General features: G+C 45.7%; 1 protein-coding gene and 33 non-coding genes across 35 annotated transcripts; all 34 read left to right on the top strand.

The window, feature by feature from the left end:
- Positions 1–191: 191 nt before the first annotated feature.
- Positions 192–265, top strand: trnan-guu (transfer RNA asparagine (anticodon GUU)). The gene has a single exon. It is a non-coding gene; the product is annotated as a tRNA-Asn (tRNA).
- Positions 266–567: 302 nt separating this feature from the next.
- trnan-guu (transfer RNA asparagine (anticodon GUU)) lies at positions 568–641 on the top strand. The gene has a single exon. It is a non-coding gene; the product is annotated as a tRNA-Asn (tRNA).
- A 116-nt stretch (positions 642–757) lies between these two features.
- On the top strand, positions 758–831 carry trnan-guu (transfer RNA asparagine (anticodon GUU)). The gene has a single exon. It is a non-coding gene; the product is annotated as a tRNA-Asn (tRNA).
- A 110-nt stretch (positions 832–941) lies between these two features.
- On the top strand, positions 942–1015 carry trnan-guu (transfer RNA asparagine (anticodon GUU)). Its single transcript has one exon. It is a non-coding gene; the product is annotated as a tRNA-Asn (tRNA).
- A 300-nt stretch (positions 1016–1315) lies between these two features.
- trnan-guu (transfer RNA asparagine (anticodon GUU)) lies at positions 1316–1389 on the top strand. Its single transcript has one exon. It is a non-coding gene; the product is annotated as a tRNA-Asn (tRNA).
- Positions 1390–1505: 116 nt separating this feature from the next.
- trnan-guu (transfer RNA asparagine (anticodon GUU)) lies at positions 1506–1579 on the top strand. Its single transcript has one exon. It is a non-coding gene; the product is annotated as a tRNA-Asn (tRNA).
- Positions 1580–1689: 110 nt separating this feature from the next.
- trnan-guu (transfer RNA asparagine (anticodon GUU)) lies at positions 1690–1763 on the top strand. The gene has a single exon. It is a non-coding gene; the product is annotated as a tRNA-Asn (tRNA).
- Positions 1764–1879: 116 nt separating this feature from the next.
- trnan-guu (transfer RNA asparagine (anticodon GUU)) lies at positions 1880–1953 on the top strand. Its single transcript has one exon. It is a non-coding gene; the product is annotated as a tRNA-Asn (tRNA).
- Positions 1954–2063: 110 nt separating this feature from the next.
- Positions 2064–2137, top strand: trnan-guu (transfer RNA asparagine (anticodon GUU)). Its single transcript has one exon. It is a non-coding gene; the product is annotated as a tRNA-Asn (tRNA).
- Positions 2138–2247: 110 nt separating this feature from the next.
- trnan-guu (transfer RNA asparagine (anticodon GUU)) lies at positions 2248–2321 on the top strand. Its single transcript has one exon. It is a non-coding gene; the product is annotated as a tRNA-Asn (tRNA).
- A 674-nt stretch (positions 2322–2995) lies between these two features.
- Positions 2996–3069, top strand: trnan-guu (transfer RNA asparagine (anticodon GUU)). The gene has a single exon. It is a non-coding gene; the product is annotated as a tRNA-Asn (tRNA).
- Positions 3070–3244: 175 nt separating this feature from the next.
- On the top strand, positions 3245–3318 carry trnan-guu (transfer RNA asparagine (anticodon GUU)). The gene has a single exon. It is a non-coding gene; the product is annotated as a tRNA-Asn (tRNA).
- A 116-nt stretch (positions 3319–3434) lies between these two features.
- trnan-guu (transfer RNA asparagine (anticodon GUU)) lies at positions 3435–3508 on the top strand. Its single transcript has one exon. It is a non-coding gene; the product is annotated as a tRNA-Asn (tRNA).
- A 116-nt stretch (positions 3509–3624) lies between these two features.
- On the top strand, positions 3625–3698 carry trnan-guu (transfer RNA asparagine (anticodon GUU)). The gene has a single exon. It is a non-coding gene; the product is annotated as a tRNA-Asn (tRNA).
- A 110-nt stretch (positions 3699–3808) lies between these two features.
- Positions 3809–3882, top strand: trnan-guu (transfer RNA asparagine (anticodon GUU)). The gene has a single exon. It is a non-coding gene; the product is annotated as a tRNA-Asn (tRNA).
- A 110-nt stretch (positions 3883–3992) lies between these two features.
- On the top strand, positions 3993–4066 carry trnan-guu (transfer RNA asparagine (anticodon GUU)). Its single transcript has one exon. It is a non-coding gene; the product is annotated as a tRNA-Asn (tRNA).
- Positions 4067–4182: 116 nt separating this feature from the next.
- Positions 4183–4256, top strand: trnan-guu (transfer RNA asparagine (anticodon GUU)). Its single transcript has one exon. It is a non-coding gene; the product is annotated as a tRNA-Asn (tRNA).
- Positions 4257–4372: 116 nt separating this feature from the next.
- Positions 4373–4446, top strand: trnan-guu (transfer RNA asparagine (anticodon GUU)). The gene has a single exon. It is a non-coding gene; the product is annotated as a tRNA-Asn (tRNA).
- A 110-nt stretch (positions 4447–4556) lies between these two features.
- Positions 4557–4630, top strand: trnan-guu (transfer RNA asparagine (anticodon GUU)). Its single transcript has one exon. It is a non-coding gene; the product is annotated as a tRNA-Asn (tRNA).
- Positions 4631–4746: 116 nt separating this feature from the next.
- trnan-guu (transfer RNA asparagine (anticodon GUU)) lies at positions 4747–4820 on the top strand. The gene has a single exon. It is a non-coding gene; the product is annotated as a tRNA-Asn (tRNA).
- A 110-nt stretch (positions 4821–4930) lies between these two features.
- On the top strand, positions 4931–5004 carry trnan-guu (transfer RNA asparagine (anticodon GUU)). Its single transcript has one exon. It is a non-coding gene; the product is annotated as a tRNA-Asn (tRNA).
- Positions 5005–5114: 110 nt separating this feature from the next.
- Positions 5115–5188, top strand: trnan-guu (transfer RNA asparagine (anticodon GUU)). The gene has a single exon. It is a non-coding gene; the product is annotated as a tRNA-Asn (tRNA).
- A 116-nt stretch (positions 5189–5304) lies between these two features.
- Positions 5305–5378, top strand: trnan-guu (transfer RNA asparagine (anticodon GUU)). Its single transcript has one exon. It is a non-coding gene; the product is annotated as a tRNA-Asn (tRNA).
- A 116-nt stretch (positions 5379–5494) lies between these two features.
- Positions 5495–5568, top strand: trnan-guu (transfer RNA asparagine (anticodon GUU)). Its single transcript has one exon. It is a non-coding gene; the product is annotated as a tRNA-Asn (tRNA).
- Positions 5569–5678: 110 nt separating this feature from the next.
- trnan-guu (transfer RNA asparagine (anticodon GUU)) lies at positions 5679–5752 on the top strand. The gene has a single exon. It is a non-coding gene; the product is annotated as a tRNA-Asn (tRNA).
- A 116-nt stretch (positions 5753–5868) lies between these two features.
- Positions 5869–5942, top strand: trnan-guu (transfer RNA asparagine (anticodon GUU)). The gene has a single exon. It is a non-coding gene; the product is annotated as a tRNA-Asn (tRNA).
- A 110-nt stretch (positions 5943–6052) lies between these two features.
- Positions 6053–6126, top strand: trnan-guu (transfer RNA asparagine (anticodon GUU)). The gene has a single exon. It is a non-coding gene; the product is annotated as a tRNA-Asn (tRNA).
- Positions 6127–6236: 110 nt separating this feature from the next.
- Positions 6237–6310, top strand: trnan-guu (transfer RNA asparagine (anticodon GUU)). The gene has a single exon. It is a non-coding gene; the product is annotated as a tRNA-Asn (tRNA).
- Positions 6311–6426: 116 nt separating this feature from the next.
- trnan-guu (transfer RNA asparagine (anticodon GUU)) lies at positions 6427–6500 on the top strand. The gene has a single exon. It is a non-coding gene; the product is annotated as a tRNA-Asn (tRNA).
- Positions 6501–6616: 116 nt separating this feature from the next.
- trnan-guu (transfer RNA asparagine (anticodon GUU)) lies at positions 6617–6690 on the top strand. The gene has a single exon. It is a non-coding gene; the product is annotated as a tRNA-Asn (tRNA).
- A 300-nt stretch (positions 6691–6990) lies between these two features.
- On the top strand, positions 6991–7064 carry trnan-guu (transfer RNA asparagine (anticodon GUU)). Its single transcript has one exon. It is a non-coding gene; the product is annotated as a tRNA-Asn (tRNA).
- A 110-nt stretch (positions 7065–7174) lies between these two features.
- Positions 7175–7248, top strand: trnan-guu (transfer RNA asparagine (anticodon GUU)). Its single transcript has one exon. It is a non-coding gene; the product is annotated as a tRNA-Asn (tRNA).
- A 110-nt stretch (positions 7249–7358) lies between these two features.
- Positions 7359–7432, top strand: trnan-guu (transfer RNA asparagine (anticodon GUU)). The gene has a single exon. It is a non-coding gene; the product is annotated as a tRNA-Asn (tRNA).
- A 1417-nt stretch (positions 7433–8849) lies between these two features.
- Positions 8850–19739, top strand: adissp (adipose secreted signaling protein). Of its 2 annotated transcripts, none has more exons than XM_037480513.2 (6): positions 8850–9237; positions 10538–10654; positions 12398–12555; positions 15223–15361; positions 16489–16614; positions 18275–19739. In XM_037480513.2, exons 2-6 carry the CDS (start codon positions 10636–10638, stop codon positions 18373–18375), a joined length of 543 nt encoding a protein of 180 aa, XP_037336410.2. In that variant the 5' UTR covers positions 8850–9237; positions 10538–10635; the 3' UTR covers positions 18376–19739. The 2 variants fall into 2 exon arrangements, with proteins under 2 accessions (XP_037336410.2, XP_037336408.2); XM_037480511.2 differs by having other exon boundaries at positions 8851–9249.
- The last annotated feature ends 1278 nt before the right edge of the window (positions 19740–21017 follow it).

Raw genomic sequence — 21017 nt, 5'->3', positions numbered from 1 at the left:
CTAGCGGTCTCTGTGGCGCAATTGGTCAGCGCGTTCGGCTGTTAACCGAAAGGATGGTGGTTCAAGCCCACCCACGGACGTGATGAGGAGAAAAAAATGTGCACATGGTTTTAAAAATATACTCAATTCTTAAATGACTGGTGGGAGCGGCCTCCCTATTGTGCCTAATTACGGAAGGGCCTCTCACAACGGTCTCTGTGGCGCAATTGGTCAGCGCGTTCGGCTGTTAACCGAAAGGATGGTGGTTCAAGCCCACCCAGGGACGTGATGAGGAGAAAAAAATGTGCACATGGTTTTAAAAATATACTCAATTCTTTAATGACTGGTGGGAGCGGCCTCCCTATTGTGCCTAATTACCGAAGGGCCTCTCACGACGGTCTCTGTGGCGCAATTGGTCAGCGCGTTCGGCTGTTAACCGAAAGGTTGGTGGTTCAAGCCCATCCAGGGACGTTTTGAGGAGATAAAACTATGCACTCGCCATATGTTATTGAAGTATACTCATTTCTTAAATGACTGGTGGGAGCGGGCTCCCTATCGTGCCTAATTACCGAAGGGCCTCCCACGACGGTCTCTGTGGCGCAATTGGTCAGCGCGTTCGGCTGTTAACCGAAAGGTTGGTGGTTCAAGCCCACCCAGGGACGTTTTGAGGAGAAAAAATATGCACTCACCATATGTTATTGAAGTATACTCATTTCTTAAATGACTGGTGGGAGCGGGCTCCCTATCGTGCCTAATTACCGAAGGGCCTCTCACGACGGTCTCTGTGGCGCAATTGGTCAGCGCGTTCGGCTGTTAACCGAAAGGTTGGTGGTTCAAGCCCACCCAGGGACATGATGAGGAGATAAAACTATGCACATGCTTTTTAAATATACTAATTTCTTAATTGACTGGTGGGAGCGGCCTCCCTATTATGCCTAATTACCGAAGGGCCTCTCACGACGGTCTCTGTGGCGCAATTGGTCAGCGCGTTCGGCTGTTAACCGAAAGGTTGGTGGTTCAAGCCCACCCAGGGACGTGATGAGGAGATAAAACTATGCACATGCTTTTTAAATATACTAATTTCTTAATTGACTGGTGGGAGCGGCCTCCCTATTGTGCCTAATTACCGAAGGGCCTCTCACGACGGTCTCTGTGGCGCAATTGGTCAGCGCTTTCGGCTGTTAACCGAAAGGTTGGTGGTTCAAGCCCACCCAGGGACGTTTTGAGGAGAAAAAATATGCTCTCGCAATATTGTTTTGAAGTATACTCATTTCTTAATTAACTGGTGGGACAGGCCTCCCTATCGTGCGTAATTACGCAAGGCCTTCTCACAACGGTCTCTGTGGCGCAATTGGTCAGCGCGTTCGGCTGTTAACCGAAAGGTTGGTGGTTCAAGCCCACCCAGGGACGTTTTGAGGAGAAAAAATATGCACTCACCATATGTTATTGAAGTATACTCATTTCTTAAATGACTGGTGGGAGCGGGCTCCCTATCGTGCCTAATTACCGAAGGGCCTCTCCTAGCGGTCTCTGTGGCGCAATTGGTCAGCGCGTTCGGCTGTTAACCGAAAGGTTGGTGGTTCAAGCCCACCCAGGGACGTTTTGAGGAGATAAAACTATGCACATGCTTTTTAAATATACTAATTTCTTAATTGACTGGTGGGAGCGGCCTCCCTATTGTGCCTAATTACCGAAGGGCCTCTCACGACGGTCTCTGTGGCGCAATTGGTCAGCGCGTTCGGCTGTTAACCGAAAGGTTGGTGGTTCAAGCCCACCCAGGGACGTTTTGAGGAGAAAAAATATGCACTCACCATATGTTATTGAAGTATACTCATTTCTTAAATGACTGGTGGGAGCGGGCTCCCTATCGTGCCTAATTACCGAAGGGCCTCTCCTAGCGGTCTCTGTGGCGCAATTGGTCAGCGCGTTCGGCTGTTAACCGAAAGGTTGGTGGTTCAAGCCCACCCAGGGACGTTTTGAGGAGATAAAACTATGCACATGCTTTTTAAATATACTAATTTCTTAATTGACTGGTGGGAGCGGCCTCCCTATTGTGCCTAATTACCAAAGGGCCTCTCACGACGGTCTCTGTGGCGCAATTGGTCAGCGCGTTCGGCTGTTAACCGAAAGGTTGGTGGTTCAAGCCCACCCAGGGACGTGATGAGGAGATAAAACTATGCACATGCTTTTTAAATATACTAATTTCTTAATTGACTGGTGGGAGCGGCCTCCCTATTGTGCCTAATTACCGAAGGGCCTCTCACGACGGTCTCTGTGGCGCAATTGGTCAGCGCGTTCGGCTGTTAACCGAAAGGTTGGTGGTTCAAGCCCACCCAGGGACGTGATGAGGAGATAAAACTATGCACATGCTTTTTAAATATACTAATTTCTTAATTGACTGGTGGGAGCGGCCTCCCTATTGTGCCTAATTACCGAAGGGCCTCTCACGACGGTCTCTGTGGCGCAATTGGTCAGCGCGTTCGGCTGTTAACCGAAAGGTTGGTGGTTCAAGCCCATCCAGGGACGTTTTGAGGAGATAAAACTATGCACATGCTTTTTAAATATACTAATTTCTTAATTGACTGGTGGGAGCGGCCTCCCTATTGTGCCTAATTACCGAAGGGCCTCTCACGACGGTCTCTGTGGCGCAATTGGTCAGCGCGTTCGGCTGTTAACTGAAAGGTTGGTGGTTCAAGCCCACCCAGGGACGTTTTGAGGAGAAAAAATATGCACTCGCCATATGTTATTGAAGTATACTCATTTCTTAAATGACTGGTGGGAGCGGGCTCCCTATCGTGCCTAATTACCGAAGGGCCTCCCACGACGGTCTCTGTGGCGCAATTGGTCAGCGTGTTCGGCTGTTGACCGAAAGGTTGGTGGTTCAAGCCCACCCAGGGACGTTTTGAGGAGAAAAAATATGCACTCACCATATGTTATTGAAGTATACTCATTTCTTAAATGACTGGTGGGAGCGGGCTCCCTATCGTGCCTAATTACCGAAGGGCCTCCCACGACGGTCTCTGTGGCGCAATTGGTCAGCGCGTTCGGCTGTTAACCGAAAGGTTGGTGGTTCAAGCCCACCCAGGGACGTGATGAGGAGATAAAACTATGCACATGCTTTTTAAATATACTAATTTCTTAATTGACTGGTGGGAGCGGCCTCCCTATTGTGCCTAATTACCGAAGGGCCTCTCACGACGGTCTCTGTGGCGCAATTGGTCAGCGCGTTCGGCTGTGCCTAATTACCGAAGGGCCTCTCACGACGGTCTCTGTGGCGCAATTGGTCAGCGCGTTCGGCTGTTAACCGAAAGGTTGGTGGTTCAAGCCCACCCAGGGACGTTTTGATGAGAAAAAATATGCACTCACCATATGTTATTGAAGTATACTCATTTCTTAAATGACTGGTGGGAGCGGGCTCCCTATCGTGCCTAATTACCGAAGGGCCTCCCTTAGCGGTCTCTGTGGCGCAATTGGTCAGCGCGTTCGGCTGTTAACCGAAAGGTTGGTGGTTCAAGCCCACCCAGGGACGTTTTGAGGAGAAAAAATATGCACTCGCCATATGTTATTGAAGTATACTCATTTCTTAAATGACTGGTGGGAGCGGGCTCCCTATCGTGCCTAATTACCGAAGGGCCTCTCACGACGGTCTCTGTGGCGCAATTGGTCAGCGCGTTCGGCTGTTAACCGAAAGGTTGGTGGTTCAAGCCCACCCAGGGACATGATGAGGAGATAAAACTATGCACATGCTTTTTAAATATACTAATTTCTTAATTGACTGGTGGGAGCGGCCTCCCTATTATGCCTAATTACCGAAGGGCCTCTCACGACGGTCTCTGTGGCGCAATTGGTCAGCGCGTTCGGCTGTTAACCGAAAGGTTGGTGGTTCAAGCCCACCCAGGGACGTGATGAGGAGATAAAACTATGCACATGCTTTTTAAATATACTAATTTCTTAATTGACTGGTGGGAGCGGCCTCCCTATTGTGCCTAATTACCGAAGGGCCTCTCACGACGGTCTCTGTGGCGCAATTGGTCAGCGCGTTCGGCTGTTAACCGAAAGGTTGGTGGTTCAAGCCCACCCAGGGACGTTTTGAGGAGAAAAAATATGCACTCACCATATGTTATTGAAGTATACTCATTTCTTAATTAACTGGTGGGACAGGCCTCCCTATCGTGCGTAATTACGCAAGGCCTTCTCACAACGGTCTCTGTGGCGCAATTGGTCAGCGCGTTCGGCTGTTAACCGAAAGGTTGGTGGTTCAAGCCCACCCAGGGACGTTTTGAGGAGAAAAAATATGCACTCACCATATGTTATTGAAGTATACTCATTTCTTAAATGACTGGTGGGAGCGGGCTCCCTATCGTGCCTAATTACCGAAGGGCCTCTCCTAGCGGTCTCTGTGGCGCAATTGGTCAGCGCGTTCGGCTGTTAACCGAAAGGTTGGTGGTTCAAGCCCACCCAGGGACGTTTTGAGGAGATAAAACTATGCACATGCTTTTTAAATATACTAATTTCTTAATTGACTGGTGGGAGCGGCCTCCCTATTGTGCCTAATTACCGAAGGGTCTCTCACGACGGTCTCTGTGGCGCAATTGGTCAGCGCGTTCGGCTGTTAACCGAAAGGTTGGTGGTTCAAGCCCACCCAGGGACGTTTTGAGGAGAAAAAATATGCACTCACCATATGTTATTGAAGTATACTCATTTCTTAAATGACTGGTGGGAGCGGGCTCCCTATCGTGCCTAATTACCGAAGGGCCTCTCCTAGCGGTCTCTGTGGCGCAATTGGTCAGCGCGTTCGGCTGTTAACCGAAAGGTTGGTGGTTCAAGCCCACCCAGGGACGTTTTGAGGAGATAAAACTATGCACATGCTTTTTAAATATACTAATTTCTTAATTGACTGGTGGGAGCGGCCTCCCTATTGTGCCTAATTACCAAAGGGCCTCTCACGACGGTCTCTGTGGCGCAATTGGTCAGCGCGTTCGGCTGTTAACCGAAAGGTTGGTGGTTCAAGCCCACCCAGGGACGTGATGAGGAGATAAAACTATGCACATGCTTTTTAAATATACTAATTTCTTAATTGACTGGTGGGAGCGGCCTCCCTATTGTGCCTAATTACCGAAGGGCCTCTCACGACGGTCTCTGTGGCGCAATTGGTCAGCGCGTTCGGCTGTTAACCGAAAGGTTGGTGGTTCAAGCCCACCCAGGGACGTTTTGAGGAGAAAAAATATGCACTCACCATATGTTATTGAAGTATACTCATTTCTTAATTAACTGGTGGGACAGGCCTCCCTATCGTGCGTAATTACGCAAGGCCTTCTCACAACGGTCTCTGTGGCGCAATTGGTCAGCGCGTTCGGCTGTTAACCGAAAGGTTGGTGGTTCAAGCCCACCCAGGGACGTTTTGAGGAGAAAAAATATGCACTCACCATATGTTATTGAAGTATACTCATTTCTTAAATGACTGGTGGGAGCGGGCTCCCTATCGTGCCTAATTACCGAAGGGCCTCTCCTAGCGGTCTCTGTGGCGCAATTGGTCAGCGCGTTCGGCTGTTAACCGAAAGGTTGGTGGTTCAAGCCCACCCAGGGACGTTTTGAGGAGATAAAACTATGCACATGCTTTTTAAATATACTAATTTCTTAATTGACTGGTGGGAGCGGCCTCCCTATTGTGCCTAATTACCGAAGGGTCTCTCACGACGGTCTCTGTGGCGCAATTGGTCAGCGCGTTCGGCTGTTAACCGAAAGGTTGGTGGTTCAAGCCCACCCAGGGACGTTTTGAGGAGAAAAAATATGCACTCACCATATGTTATTGAAGTATACTCATTTCTTAAATGACTGGTGGGAGCGGGCTCCCTATCGTGCCTAATTACCGAAGGGCCTCTCCTAGCGGTCTCTGTGGCGCAATTGGTCAGCGCGTTCGGCTGTTAACCGAAAGGTTGGTGGTTCAAGCCCACCCAGGGACGTTTTGAGGAGATAAAACTATGCACATGCTTTTTAAATATACTAATTTCTTAATTGACTGGTGGGAGCGGCCTCCCTATTGTGCCTAATTACCAAAGGGCCTCTCACGACGGTCTCTGTGGCGCAATTGGTCAGCGCGTTCGGCTGTTAACCGAAAGGTTGGTGGTTCAAGCCCACCCAGGGACGTGATGAGGAGATAAAACTATGCACATGCTTTTTAAATATACTAATTTCTTAATTGACTGGTGGGAGCGGCCTCCCTATTGTGCCTAATTACCGAAGGGCCTCTCACGACGGTCTCTGTGGCGCAATTGGTCAGCGCGTTCGGCTGTTAACCGAAAGGTTGGTGGTTCAAGCCCACCCAGGGACGTTTTGAGGAGAAAAAATATGCACTCACCATATGTTATTGAAGTATACTCATTTCTTAAATGACTGGTGGGAGCGGGCTCCCTATCGTGCCTTATTACCGAAGGGCCTCCCACGACGGTCTCTGTGGCGCAATTGGTCAGCGCGTTCGGCTGTTAACCGAAAGGTTGGTGGTTCAAGCCCACCCAGGGACGTTTTGAGGAGAAAAAATATGCACTCACCATATGTTATTGAAGTATACTCATTTCTTAATTGACTGGTGGGAGCGGGCTCCCTATCGTGCCTAATTACCGAAGGGCCTCTCCTAGCGGTCTCTGTGGCGCAATTGGTCAGCGCGTTCGGCTGTTAACCGAAAGGTTGGTGGTTCAAGCCCACCCAGGGACGTTTTGAGGAGATAAAACTATGCACATGCTTTTTAAATATACTAATTTCTTAATTGACTGGTGGGAGCGGCCTCCCTATTGTGCCTAATTACCGAAGGTCCTCTCACGACGGTCTCTGTGGCGCAATTGGTCAGCGCGTTCGGCTGTTAACCGAAATGTTGGTGGTTCAAGCCCACCCAGGGACGTTTTGAGGAGAAAAAATATGCACTCGCCATATGTTATTGAAGTATACTCATTTCTTAAATGACTGGTGGGAGCGGGCTCCCTATCGTGCCTAATTACCGAAGGGCCTCTCACGACGGTCTCTGTGGCGCAATTGGTCAGCGCGTTCGGCTGTTAACCGAAAGGTTGGTGGTTCAAGCCCACCCAGGGACATGATGAGGAGATAAAACTATGCACATGCTTTTTAAATATACTAATTTCTTAATTGACTGGTGGGAGCGGCCTCCCTATTATGCCTAATTACCGAAGGGCCTCTCACGACGGTCTCTGTGGCGCAATTGGTCAGCGCGTTCGGCTGTTAACCGAAAGGTTGGTGGTTCAAGCCCACCCAGGGACGTGATGAGGAGATAAAACTATGCACATGCTTTTTAAATATACTAATTTCTTAATTGACTGGTGGGAGCGGCCTCCCTATTGTGCCTAATTACCGAAGGGCCTCTCACGACGGTCTCTGTGGCGCAATTGGTCAGCGCGTTCGGCTGTTAACCGAAAGGTTGGTGGTTCAAGCCCACCCAGGGACGTTTTGAGGAGAAAAAATATGCTCTCGCAATATTGTTTTGAAGTATACTCATTTCTTAATTAACTGGTGGGACAGGCCTCCCTATCGTGCGTAATTACGCAAGGCCTTCTCACAACGGTCTCTGTGGCGCAATTGGTCAGCGCGTTCGGCTGTTAACTGAAAGGTTGGTCGTTCCAGCCCACCCAGGGACGTTTTGAGGACAAAAAAATGTGCACATGGTTTTAAAAATATACTCATTTCTTAAACGACTGGTGGGAACGGCCTCCCTATTGAGAGTAATTACCGAAGGGCCGGAATGGCTGGATTCGACATGCTGAGCGATATTTCCCCCCACTGCTTGGCCAGTGAAAACATTGCTTGTGATGTGGATCAAGTTCTGTGGAACACACCGGAACAGAAGACAGGATCCAGCATAGTCTTTTTTACTGTAACTGTATACAGTAAATTATTCTGTTGTTTTGTATGTAGACCACTGTATGTGCAACTTTGTGTTGGTTGGGATGTACACTGTGTGCATTGTTTTCGTGGGGAAAATAAAATAGATTTGTTACCGTGTTTTTGTGTGTTCTGAGTACAAAAACAATATTCTAAAATATTTTACAACACATATCTATGTACTGTCTGTAGTAAGTGTAACACTGAACAAAAAAAAGGTCAAAGTCATTATGATGAATGGAGAATTGTTTTCCATTCATCATAGTGTTTTACATTGAGCACATCAGTGTTCAACTGGTTCTTATAAAAGTCTATTCATATGATGGTTTGTGTGTGTCAAGTTTAATTTTGCAGGAGTATTGAGGGGTTTTGCCCATTGTGTGTGTTTTTTGATTTGTGTGTAGAGCTGAGAGTATGAGGCATGCTTTAAGAAAATGTGTGTAAACAATCGAGAAAAACTGTAAACGCAACTACAATATAATTTCCGACTTCTAAATGATAAAAAGTACATGCGCCCAACGTGGGGCTCGAACCCACGACCCTGAGATTAAGAGTCTCATGCTCTACCGACTGAGCTAGCCGGGCCACGTCTCATATGTATGAGGCAGTTTGATATAATTCTCTTTCAAACACAAATCACTAGCAGTTATGACACATTATTTATCCTGTAATAAAAATTAGTATGCCTAACATTAATCAAATGTATAATGCCGATGCTATTACAATGTCACACCAACATCACGTATAGTACAGTATAGTACAGAAGTATAACATTTATTGAACACATACATTTGAACACAACATGGAAACAACAACTTCAGTTCATCAATCCAAAAATAACGAACAATAAGCGGATTTCCTCAAATTCAAATGCATTGGGAACAATGTAGATACTGAAGGAATAAATGGATGTGGAAATATGAAGGTAGGAACCAGTAGGTGGCGTAGTTGGACTACAAAGGTAGGCTATTGGGTGGAGAGGGAGAAATACGTCAATCGGAGCTTTACAATTGCTTTGATTCTCGTTTTTCAGCTAAACGGTGCCGGCTCTAGAAACGATCGGCTCGGTTGTCTCTTTTGTCTGTTATCTGTGTTTACTTTTTTATTTCTTAAATCAATGAACAGCTGGGAAGCGGAGAAGCAGGACGCGAGGGGCCGGGGGCTGACCCACGTGATCAAATGCGGAAATTGACGAGGTTGCAGAGGCGCAAAGATCCACGAGGAAAGCCGTGGGTGGAGGTCTGTGCGCTTGTGTTCGGAGCTTCTGGTGGATCTAGCTGGACAATCCGGACCAAACAACACGGCTGCAGATCTCGGTGATCTGTGCGGTTAGACGTGCAAGTGTCGCCTTCTGTCAATTTAAAAGAAAAAGTAAGATATAAGGTAAGCTTACAGCTCGGGTTTACGCGTCAACTTTTGAGGGGAATTGCCACGGTCTCACCTGTAACGCATGTTCATGCACTGTGAATGCTGTGCAACCCACTGTGAGTAAAGTTATACACGTGTAATGCATGTTGTTATACTTCAGTTAGGTGGTGTTATTCTCCACTGCGTTATTCATGCACAGAAGAATAAAAATAGCCGACAACATGCACAGTTATGACCGAAACAAGTCCTATCCTTGCAGCTGGAATTATTTAGATGCAATGAATAGCTGGAATACCATTGCTAATGATGTTGATAGCCCACTCTGTGACAAAAGAATAGAGAAACGTGTTGTGGGTAAGTGTCAAAAGCTTCTTGAGTGGGCAGATGTAGAACAAGAGATGCAGGGGATGATTAGTGTTGTGGACTAGTATTCAGTTTAAATATATACACTAAAGATATATATTAATTACGTTTACAATGCCAGAAAACAGAAATAGCAAACTATCTATCATCGTAGAAGATGAATACTTAAGGCTTCAGATTTAACATGCACTAAGATAGTGTTAACTCTATAGGGAACGTTACGTATGTCGTCACTCCAGCGTCGACCTTTTTCACTTGGACGAAATCCCTCTCCTGAATAACAAGCATAAATTAAAAGCAGGTCTGGTACGTGTTGCAGCTCTCTGTGGCATCTGGAATATCACTGCTGCAGGGGGGTGGGAACTTGAATTGATCACTTTGCATGAAGACCGTGGTTCATAACAACTTCGGTGTGACTCTCATTTTCGTGGATTGTGATACCTTCGGGGTCTCGTGACTCCTATTCGTTGGCGTTGCGTGGACCCTCCGCGCTGCCGGTACATTTTTTTTTCTTCTCCTGGCTTTATTCTGACATTCAAGCACCTCCCCGAGACGCGGTGAGCGTTTTTCCATCTGTGCGAAGCCGACGGCAGCTTCGGCCCCCTTTAGGTAATCCTCTTAAACGGGTTTTTGTTGTTTTTCCTCTAATTGAAGTCTCTGCTGGGAGTCTCTGGTACTCCAGGGTTCACCGCTATACTGCAGTCGTGTATTTAGAGGAACAAGAAAAACCACCCGGGGGGGGGGGGGGGCTTAATGTGGCGGGCCACTAAATTTCATTTATTTTGCTCTCCTTGACCTCTTCCCTCCGGCCTTATCTCCCTGTGCTCTTTTGCTGATCGAATCATTGCCCTTTTGTGTCCGACTCTTTGTCTCTACCACTGTCTTCATGCTGCTAAATGCTTCTCACTCATTGTCCCCCCCCCCCCCCCCATTCCTAAAGGGTTTCACAGGGTTGTTTCCGAGGTCAGACTGCCGAGATGACAGCGCTGTGACAGTGTGTGTGTCCCAGTGTGTCGGTTCTGGACCAGTTCTCGTGACATGGCCGCTGCAAAGAAGAGTGAGTTTTCATCATTGCTTTCATTGACTGTGGTAATTACTGTCATGTGCACAAACATCTCACATTTGAACTTCTTCAGTAGCACAAAGTGTTGTCCTACAACTCTGGGAAGCCGTGGAAAGCATTTAAAGCTGCAGCCGCCGCGTTAGAACATCATTTAAATTTGTCTTTTTGTATCCGATGAGGCGCTTGTGATGCACAGTGGGAGGGAAGATGACTCAAGGTTATTTAAACAGGAAGGAGAATTGGGGGGGGGGCCTGATGAACCCGCAGAACACGATGATATCCAGCAGATCAGAGGTAGATATACTGACCGACAGATTAGTCGATGGATTGAAGTAGATGGAGATTAATCTGAAATAAGCCAGTTCAGTGGGGTTACATGTGCATGTTTATTTGTGCGAGTACGGGTCTGCTAAGGGAAACGTGTGTGTGTGTGTGTGTGTGTCTGGGTCAGTCTACTCTCTGGTGTAGTCTGAGATTATCTGACCCTTCTGTAAAGGCAGCAGATCTCAGTATTGTGAAGATGAGCCTGACACAGATTGATGCAGGTCGGCAAACCACAAACGTGCTTCCACACGCAGAAGAAAACAAAATTGTCTTTTATATATATAATATATATATATATATATATATTCCCCCCCCCTCCCCCTGCACATATGGAACATTATGTAACTCCTGAGCTCATTATTGTGACCCAGATTGCTGATAGCAAAGATTTCTAATCTCTAAGATGACTCTTTATAAAAGTTTAATGCAGCAGTGACCTGCGGTTCACTGCAACAAGATCATTCGGCGCATGCATTCAAAGCATTGGTGGAATTCTACGCAGTGGACCACTTAAGTGCCTCTCCAGTGTTGAGAACGGCGCATTTGAAGCTTTGAGACCTTCTGGGCAGAGCAAGGCAGGATTGTTCCAGCGACGTGGAATTACATTAAAGCTCTGTGTGCTGCAGTAAGAAATGCATTATGCTGCTTTGGGTTTAATTCCCGGGATTCATTTTACTTCATGAGTCTCGGTTGTCCGTCAATACGGATGGGATTGAATTTAAATGATCCATCTTAGCACTATTGCACAACTTTCCAAGCAGATTTCCCTGGACAATACAAGATACTCTATTTTATTTAGTCTTATCTTATGGATTCCTATTTTTTTGTGGTAAATTGATAGAAACTTTAACAAATGTTAAGTGATAAATGAGGACAACGGTTATGTTCTCGCTTGTGTTGCCTTATAATCACACCCAGGACCCCTTTTCTTTGAAAAGAAAAAAAAATCCTTCTCTGTCAAAGAGAATTGTTGTTTTTGGGAGGAGGTTTATTTGTACAAAGACTTTTCCATCCTCCGACACCAGGAGAGGGTCCCTGAGCAGAAGAACAATAAACTGAAACCTGGAGCTCAGACGTCTTCATTTAAACATCCCGGGGAGACGGACACAGAGGACCAAAAAAGGGGATTTTGGATGGGCGATATTACTTGCTGGCAGTTTAAGTCCGCCATCTTTATTTAGTGGAACAGTTGAAAAGCCAATATCACCAGAACAGGAATCTATAGGCCCATTGATCCCGATAAACTGATCTTCTGAAGTTTCTGCTGGTAGTGAAACTACCGTAGCAGGTGTGAGTCGTTTCCTCTGCAAAAGGGATCGGGAAACCTTTTATTGCCATAATATGTCGGACACACACACACACACACACACACTCTTTGACGCGTCTCCCTTCCTGTCCGACCTTCTCGCTCAGGTTGTGCGAAGGCAGGAGGAGGAGGAGGAGGAGGCGGCGTGCGCTTCGCCGAGGAAGCCCTCGCCGCCGGGCCCCCGTCACACGTCCACTTCGACGAGAAGCTGCACGACTCCGTTGTCATGGTGACCCCCGAGGAGGATGGCAACTTCATCGTCAAGGTGAGTTCTTTTTTTCTTTTCCTGGAATTGCCAGACAATTGATGGCTTTTGTGCGCGAGTAAGAGATCTTGTTATGTTTTGATTTGATCTTTTTTCTTTTTGTCTTAATGTTCATTTTGAAATTATTTTGTTGGGGTTTCGAGAGGTTAATCTGATCATTTTCCATGGTCTTTATGTGTGTGCTGTACTTGTCTAAATGCAGCCAATCTAACGATAGTCGGGCATGAATCAGTTTAACTTCCACAATTCAACACTAAAACATGGATACGTTTGTGTATTAAATAATTATTCTCCTTTTTGAGCTCGGCTGTAAGCTGGCATCGTCGCATGCTTGGATCCAAAACTGTTCTGGAGTAATTATTCAGTCCCCATCTGCTTCATGGACACCATGTGCAACAGATCACTTCCGATAAGTCCAAGTTTATGTTCCTGCCTGAGGAACCATCTCTCTGTGTGGATCAGAGTCACCAGCAAAGGACGCCCATTAAAACACCTGATTCAGCGTCGGAAGGGTTATAGACCGTTCACAGTGTTACAGGCACAGCATCATTTAGCACTGTTTCAACTGTGAACGATGGAATCAGACTCCTCATCCGTGTGCCGAGGCTAGAGCTGCTAGCGTGGATCTTCATTAAGATGAATTAGAGCCGCGGAGGTGAAAAAAAAAAAAACGAATCCGTCAGAGGACCGACCGCATGATTCATCAAACAGGACGATGGAGTGCATCTCAAATAGCTCACATTTAACTGCCAAATATATCCTGTAATTGTTTATAATCAACGGAATGACTTGAGTCTTCTTTGTTCTCATTCATCTTTCTGTTGATGGATTCAAACCCCTCCAATTCTTCTCCTTTCTTTTGTTAAACTCTGATTGCTAATCCTCTCTCCTCTCTCCTCTCTCTGAGCTCCTCTCTCTGAGCTCCTCTCTCCTCTCTCTGAGCTCCGCAACTAATTCACAGCCACCTTCACGTTGAGCCGGTGGGCTTCTCGAAGCTCTGCAGGCGCGCCGGAGAGTGGGCCCGGGCCTCGTGGTGGATGCTGACCGGGGGGGGGGGGGGGGGGGGGGCGTTGCTATGGAAACGGCTGGGGGAGTTGTACAGACACAAGTGGCGGAGTGTTTGTGTGTGTGTGTGTGTTTGTGTGGGCGGGTTTGGAGTGCGGCATGCGCGCTGCAGCTGTATGAAGGCAGGCTTTTGGATTCGGGTGATTCGGGTGATTCGGGTCTCACGGAGGCGTCTCGCTGGAACAACGCGACCCTTGTTGCTGCACGGGCCAATTCGGATGAATTGTGTGATGTTTGTGAACTTGCAGATTATGTCAATAAGATTTCTGCCCCCCCCCTCTCCCTCCCTCCATAATACATATATCAGAGACCAGCATGTGAATAGATGTTTACCTTCCTTATTTTCTCCCTCAAGTTACATACATTTTACCAGCCAGAGTCCACGCTGCACGTGCAAATATGACTTGAGCTTACTGTATGGCAGGAAACCTTTTCATGGAGCTTAGAATAATATTAGAATATTTAATAATACCTTTTTTTTTTTGGCTGAGCCCCTAATAAAGTATTTCAGCATCAAAACCGAGGCTTTAGGGGGTTTAGCAGATTTTCTTTCAATTCAATTTTTTTGCCATTTCTCAGGGAAATGTCATAGTTTCTGTGCCTTTTCTGCAGCTTTACCAGCACCTTCTGCCTTCAGGAACCACCGGCGAGGTGTGACGCTGAAGAGGCTGAAACCCCCCCGGGAAATTGTCCTGTGACTCCTGTGTTGACACCAAATAGATGCAACTGTTGCTTCCTGTCCTCTGGATGTTGTCCACTGAGACGACGGTTTGCAAAAGTCAGGGTCTGTGTGTAGTTTGTTCAACTGACAGAAACCGAACCGTTTCACATGCAAGGAGCCAGAGTTTCTCGGAGGAGAAGACTGCTGCGTGTTTGCAGTGTGAAGCGTCTCGGGTAAAACTTCACATTACAAGGTTCATAAAAGGTCCGCTACTTCCCCCTCAAGTCGAGTAAAGAATTGCGCCATTGTTGTGCGTGAGCGACGAGTCCTTTGTGTTGCATGAATGGTGCGCCGCGTGAAATGACGTGTTGGCTGTCGGCGCTCACTACAGCCCCTCGTAAAGTAGACTTTTCCTTTTTTTTTACCAGCTCACGCCTTGGTTCGACATCATTAAATCAGCAATAAAAAAAAAAACGGCCTGTTAATTATGCGGCGACGGGCGGCGGTGTCCGGACATGCGTGGGCTCTCGCTCACAGAATGCACCCCCTCCCTCTGCTGCTTCAACCCGGGGGCCCTGTGGGGCTTAAGCTGCAGTTTGCTGCTCTAGCTGGGGGAGCAATGGGCTTATCTGTCCTTGCATGCACCTCCCTGTGGTCTCCTTCTCTCTTTTTTTCATTCTTTTTTTTTTTTTTTTTTATCATCCTGACTGATTTCTCTCTTTGCAAAATGTCAGGCAGTTTTTCGAAATGCTGCATGTGTTGCACATGGTTATATATATATGAATTGAAGAGGTGTGAAGAAGGTGGAAAACTATTGTCTATAGTCAAACGTGTATCGGGAGAGAAAAGGGGCGGCCATTGTTTTTCGCGGCCTTTTGTTTTCCCTCCCACTCGCTGACTCTCAACTCTCAACAAACGTGCCTCCCTCCCCCTCGCTGCAGGTCGGCTTCCTGAAGACGCAGCACCGGTACGAAATCGTCTTCACCTTGCCCGACGTCCCGGCCCTGAGGAAGGACGCGTGTCCGGCGCCCGTGCCCAGTCCTCACCTCCGCATCACCAACGTCACGCCGGCGCCCGAGGGTGAGATCCAGAGAGCCTAAATAGGGTTCTGCAGCCGAAAGACAATGACGAGCAACTGCGTACGACTGGATTAAACTGGCTGTGTGTTTATGTAAACATTTGCAAATAAGGGCCCGTGCTTCACCCCCCCCCCTCCCCCCAGAAAAACTCCTGGAAACCACCGTTGAACTGTCAGAATCACATAATGATCAGCACGAGTTGGATGAGGCCAAACTTAAGGATTACTTTGGGATATAGATTAATTTGTTGTTCCCTCGGGATCAATGCAATTCTTATCGTGTTTTATCTTCTCCTGATCCTGTTCGCTCGATGCAAAACTCAAACGCAATATTTAGCAATGTTCTTTTGGATTTTTACCCGTAGAAATTTAAATCAGATCTTTGCCATCAGACTTCTAATCTGAGAATGTTATCTGCAAACTGAGCTCTCAAATGTCATTTGTTACTTTTGTTACCCTTTAAATGCATTTCGTTATTGTTGGGCCTTTTCACAATAAAAGTCCCAGACAAACGCACTGTGTAACAGTGGAGGACACAATACGCGAAGGCCGATTTAACGAATCGTCCTCGGCGCCGTTGTTGCCGGGCCGGCTGGAGGACCAGATGGTCGGGGATTACAGGGACGGACGGCCGAGGCGGCGTTAGCTCTGAATCCCCCCAAAAAATACAAAACCCACTGTTAAAAAAAACAAAAAACGTTTTAGTGCATTTGTGCAAGATTCTCGTCACCCGTCTCTCCGTCAGCGGGAGGAAACGCCAATAAAACGCCGCCAAGTGTGCGTCCGTGCGTGTGTGTGTGTCAGAAACAGGATGAGGAAGTGTGCAGTGTGCACGTCTTGGATGACTGTGTGTGTGTGTGTGTGTGTGTGTGTGTGTGTGTGTGTGTGTGTGTGTGTGTGTGTGTGTGTGTGTGTGTGTGTGTGTGTGTGTGTGTGTGTGTGTGTGTGTGTGTGTGTGTGTGTGTGTGTGTGTGTGTGTGTTCGTTTATTTTTCCTTCATTTTGTTCTCTTGACCACAGGATTTTCAGTCTGATTCATTTTGAGAGGGAAGCACATGTGGGGCTATGAGTGCGTGATGAAATCCATCCAATTCCTCTTCTTCTGCTTCTCTTTCTCTCTCGTTTCCCAGGAGGTCTGACGGTGACGTGCGAGTACATGGCCCAGCAGGAGGGCGTTCTGTGTGAGGAGGCGCTGCTGCTGAGCGAAACCAACCAGGACGTCTGTGTTAAAGTTAAGGTTCAGGCCAGAGTCATGGGTGAGGCTGCATTACGTTGTTATCAGTGCACCTTGATCTTGTAGATTAGCTTTTATGCCACTTTTTTATGCACATTTGCAAGTTTCACATAATAAAACTTGTAAAGTTTAAGAGTTTCAGAGTGTAAAGACCAGCAATTAAAATAGTAGTTTCAAAAGTCAGCATTTCCCCTCCTTTTTAGTCTTTTTAGTAAACCGACATACCAGCAGTTATTTTCACAATCTGTTCTTTGACAAATACTGTTAAAAATCCCAATTTCGCACGCTTTCCTGAACCCAAAGTCTTTAAAGCATTTGTTTTGTCCAAATCCCAAGGTTGATGAAAAACAAATGAATCTTTCTTGAGAACTTGCCTCACATCAAACCGTGCATCAAAATTTATTCTGATAAATTCCCTTTTCAAATTATTTTTTTTTTCTTTTTCTTTTTTTTAAATCAGCATTTTGATTCTCTGACTTGTAACATCGGAGCATGTCCCAAAGCACCTGTTCAACATTTTGTACATGAATTTAGCAGCAAACAACTTTTCCACATGCAGCGATAATGAGATCAAAGAGCTCTTCTTGTGACCCAAGTGAGAAAATAATAAAGTTAAAAGGTTGACTTTGTTTTACTTGGGTGCTACTGCCTCCTGCTGGTCACTCTGCACGGTAGCCGGTCACTTTGACTAAAAGTAGGAAGCTACTTTATTTTTTTACATCTGTAGAACATAAATTGTTCAAATGATCTTTGGGGGAATATCACATTCTTTGTGTTTTTAATAACAGCAACCAAAGCTCTTTCGTTGTATTCTGCCATCGGGCAAGACCCCGTAAGACAGAAAAGAGCCTGTAAGGAATTTTCATTTTCTCCACTTGAATCTGTGTCAGTGAGACTGAATTAGACCCCGACAGCAGATGGAGAATTAGCTAAAGAGGCCAGAAGTGTGGTCCCAGTAGAGCCGGAGTAAATATAGTTGTGTGTGTATGTGTGTGTGTGTGAATGCAGATGTGGTGGCGAGTGTCTATTTTTACTCACATAGCGTGGGCGAAACATCTGTCCAGATGTGTGTCCGTGTCCGTGTAATTGACCCCTGGATGGTGACCAGATCAAAGGATTAAGCTCTGCCTCTGCTGTTTAGACAAGCGGCTCAGTCAACGTAACTGTTGTTGTTGTTGTTGTTTACGGAGGTAAATTCAAAGTCAGGAAATTGTATTTTCTTTTCTTTCTTTTTTACAAAAAAAAACAGAGGGTTCAAAGGCCCTTTACTTCCAGTTCAAAGGGAACGTTCAGTTCTTTCTCCAGCTGTGTGCACACTGCATTGACTACATTCTCACAGTGTTTGACTTGTTTCACCAATCCAACCAGAATCAATTCAAATGGAATGTATTGACGAAAAACAGAAGGACAAATCCCGACCTTTGACCGCTTTGTTTGTCTTGCTGATGATGCGAGTTCAGAGCACAACACGACGATGATCCGGCTTGTTCCCCTGAGACTGAGATAATGCGATAATACGTAATGGCGACACGTGCTGGTGGCGTCTGATCCTGGAAACACTTGACTGTAAAAAGCAGTCCCATCTAAAGCATAGAATACAAAGAATACTGCACAAAGTCTTTAAACCTGCTGCTCACTGAGGATTATTCATCACATTTCTCTCTCTGTCGCCACCACTCTAGATCGTCACCAGGGTACTCCCATGCTGCTGGAGGGGGTCCGCTGCATCGGGGTGGAGTTGGAGTACGACTCTGAGCAGAGCGACTGGCAGGGATTCGACTGAAGCTTCGGCTCTCGGTGCACTCGGATACACAGGCACAAGATACTGCCCTCAGAGGAGCGCCAATTAAGACCTGCATCAAATAGTAATAAGTAGTGATAAAACCGAACCCCTAGAGGGCGGCAGCGCTCTTTGAATCCCTTTTCACTGCCTCTTGAATTCCAGTTCTCTCTTTTTCTGAAGGGGGGGGGGGACTAAACAAGTGCTCTATTGCATATTAAGTAGCTTAAAACCAACCGATAGGAAGGAATATAAATGTGCGGAAGTGAATGGCAATGCGGTGCCTGTAATGTCTCTGTTCAACCACAGGGGGCACTGCAGACCACTGTATCCGGAGGCTACCTCAGTGTTGTGTGCCCTCAACAAGGCCATTTTACACTTGTTTTTTTTTATTTTTTTATCCAATATCTTCTGCCCGACTGCTTCTACTCAAGCTTTTCATGTTCTGCATTTAATTTTCAAGGAAATCCCAAATGAACATGTGTGAACTTATTTTGAAAGGTGTAAGTGAGGAATGTCAAGTGAGGCTTTCTCCTGTAATGGATTTCACTGCATGATTGTGAAACATTGCCAATTCCCAAACTTCTTTGCAAATATTTTTGACACGTCGCTTTGATTTGCCTCTTTGCGCAGAATTTAAAGAAATGAATCAACCAAACAAGCCGTAGTTTCGGTTAGTAGGAACAAATCAAACGGTCCATTAAGACAAATGAATCCGCTGCGTTTCTGATAATCAATCGTTATTGTTTTTGAGGGTCGAGATGATAAACATTCTGTGGTTCCAGCTTGTTAAAACGTGATGCGTGTTTTTAGCTTTAACAACAGGAAATGAAGAAAAATATACTATTTTCTGGATGAATCGAACTATAAATCAACTAATCGAGCAAACATAAGGTTAATCGACAATTTAAACGTTTTTTTCCTGGTTCAATCTGTTTTTTTTTCTTCTTTCAGTTCATGAAGCCTTTGGGAGACACTTAAGTGCCTTTTTTAAAAACATTTTACCGCCCTGTTGGTCGTGGTTTTTAGCGTCTCACACACTGTTTGGGTTTGTTTAGTTCGTTAAACCCCACTGGACGCATCGGCCTTAAAGGAACGGATTTCTGCGTGTCATTTCTCGGCCTAGTCCCCCCCCACCCCCCCAATCTGTCAGTGCAGTGCAGATTAAATGGGTTTATTTGATCTTTGCTTGCGGGTAATAAGGTATAAACGTGTGCTCTGTTTGATTTTCTTGGTGTAAAACTGAAATGGTTTATAGAATGTAGAAGTTAGCTCGTTGATTTACGTTTCCGGTTTGTGTGTGTGGTTTTTTTGGTTTTGTTTTTTAACGTCCACAATGAATAAAGGTGTGTTTTTGTGTGTCCGTCCGAGTTGTGTCACTTGTCGAGTCTTGTGTCGGTTCACAGCAGGGACACTAGGTGGCGCTCTGCGCCGCTGCGGGGACGACACCAAACGCATCTTCGTGTTACTCCATTAAGGTAAAAGTTATTATTATTATTGTGCGTCTAAATTGGGTGGAATGCGGCGTGGAAAGAGCAAAACCTCCTAGTTTTAGCTTTTTGGAAATCGTTTGTGCTGCTTTGTGAATAAAATGTCAAAAGAGCCTCAATCCGCCGCAGAGCTGTGAGAATTATCCAGCGTTTAGTTTTAGGACTCAATAGAAATTGTACTGCCGTCATGAAGTGAGATATCCCAAATACGTCACTTTTAGCTTGTGTTCCTCTTTTCAAATCTATAAGTTAGAAATTCTGTTCAAAGTAAAATTGCAAATCCTTCTAATTCAGATGGTTCTCTCATACCTTTTGATAAGATGTGTTTTCTGTGCTTTCAGTTACCTCCGGTGTGGATTCCTTTGTTTTTTATTTTGTAGACCGATTTGCTGGTAAACAGTTTTTTTTAAAAAACTTTTTTAATCTTAGTGATTAAATCATCAGCATATAGGTGTGTTGCATAAATAAAGGAGCTAATTATTGCATTCTAATTTCACATGAATTCTTACCAAATGCATTTCAGAATTCACGAGGTTTTCATGATAATACGCAAACGTATCGAATCACCTGAGAGCCCCGATTCTTTTAATACAAAAGAACAAATTCATAACCAGTAAATAACACAGCCACCAACAAAACAATACACCGTTACAATAACAGTTGAATAAGGTTGTACATGATCAGATAAGTAAGAAAGACGTTTATTTTACTTTAGCTGCTTCATGACCTGCTGCCTTTTTTAGTTCATATTATCAAGATTATTATGAATATTTAATATTTGGGGGGGAAAAGGGGGTGAGTTTCGCCCTGAAGAATTCCTTCAAAGCTTGAATTGAAGACGTCGTCAGAACTCTGCATAAATACCGCGAGGACTTCTCTGTGGCCCAGTTCTAACAACTCAATAAACCTTAAACAATAAAGTCCACAAATTAAACAACACTAAACGACTTCTTCCGTTTGAAAATGAAGGAAATGCATCCCATAGGTCGTTGGAGTTCTGTTCGGATGATGCTCCTGCTGCACCACACACACCAAAAGTCTCCTCACACAGCAGCGGAAACGTTTTCAAAGGTTATTGCTCATATGTAGATGTTTACTTAGTCAATTAATCCAGTGAAGACGCAGTTTCACATTCAGAATTATTGTCTTCCCCTC

This window comes from Pungitius pungitius, chromosome 1 (genome assembly GCF_949316345.1).
Source record: "Pungitius pungitius chromosome 1, fPunPun2.1, whole genome shotgun sequence".
Classification (NCBI taxonomy): domain Eukaryota; kingdom Metazoa; phylum Chordata; class Actinopteri; order Perciformes; family Gasterosteidae; genus Pungitius; species Pungitius pungitius.
Note: the sequence above shows the minus strand (reverse complement) of the source record. Positions and strands in the feature narration are given on the sequence as shown.

Excerpts from the sequence above, each read along its gene's own strand:
- adissp (XM_037480513.2), top strand. Across the intron at positions 12,556-15,222 it reads ATGGCAACTTCATCGTCAAG|GTCGGCTTCCTGAAGACGCA; the intron begins GTGAGTTCTTTT and ends CCCTCGCTGCAG. Across the intron at positions 15,362-16,488 it reads CGTCACGCCGGCGCCCGAGG|GAGGTCTGACGGTGACGTGC; the intron begins GTGAGATCCAGA and ends CTCGTTTCCCAG.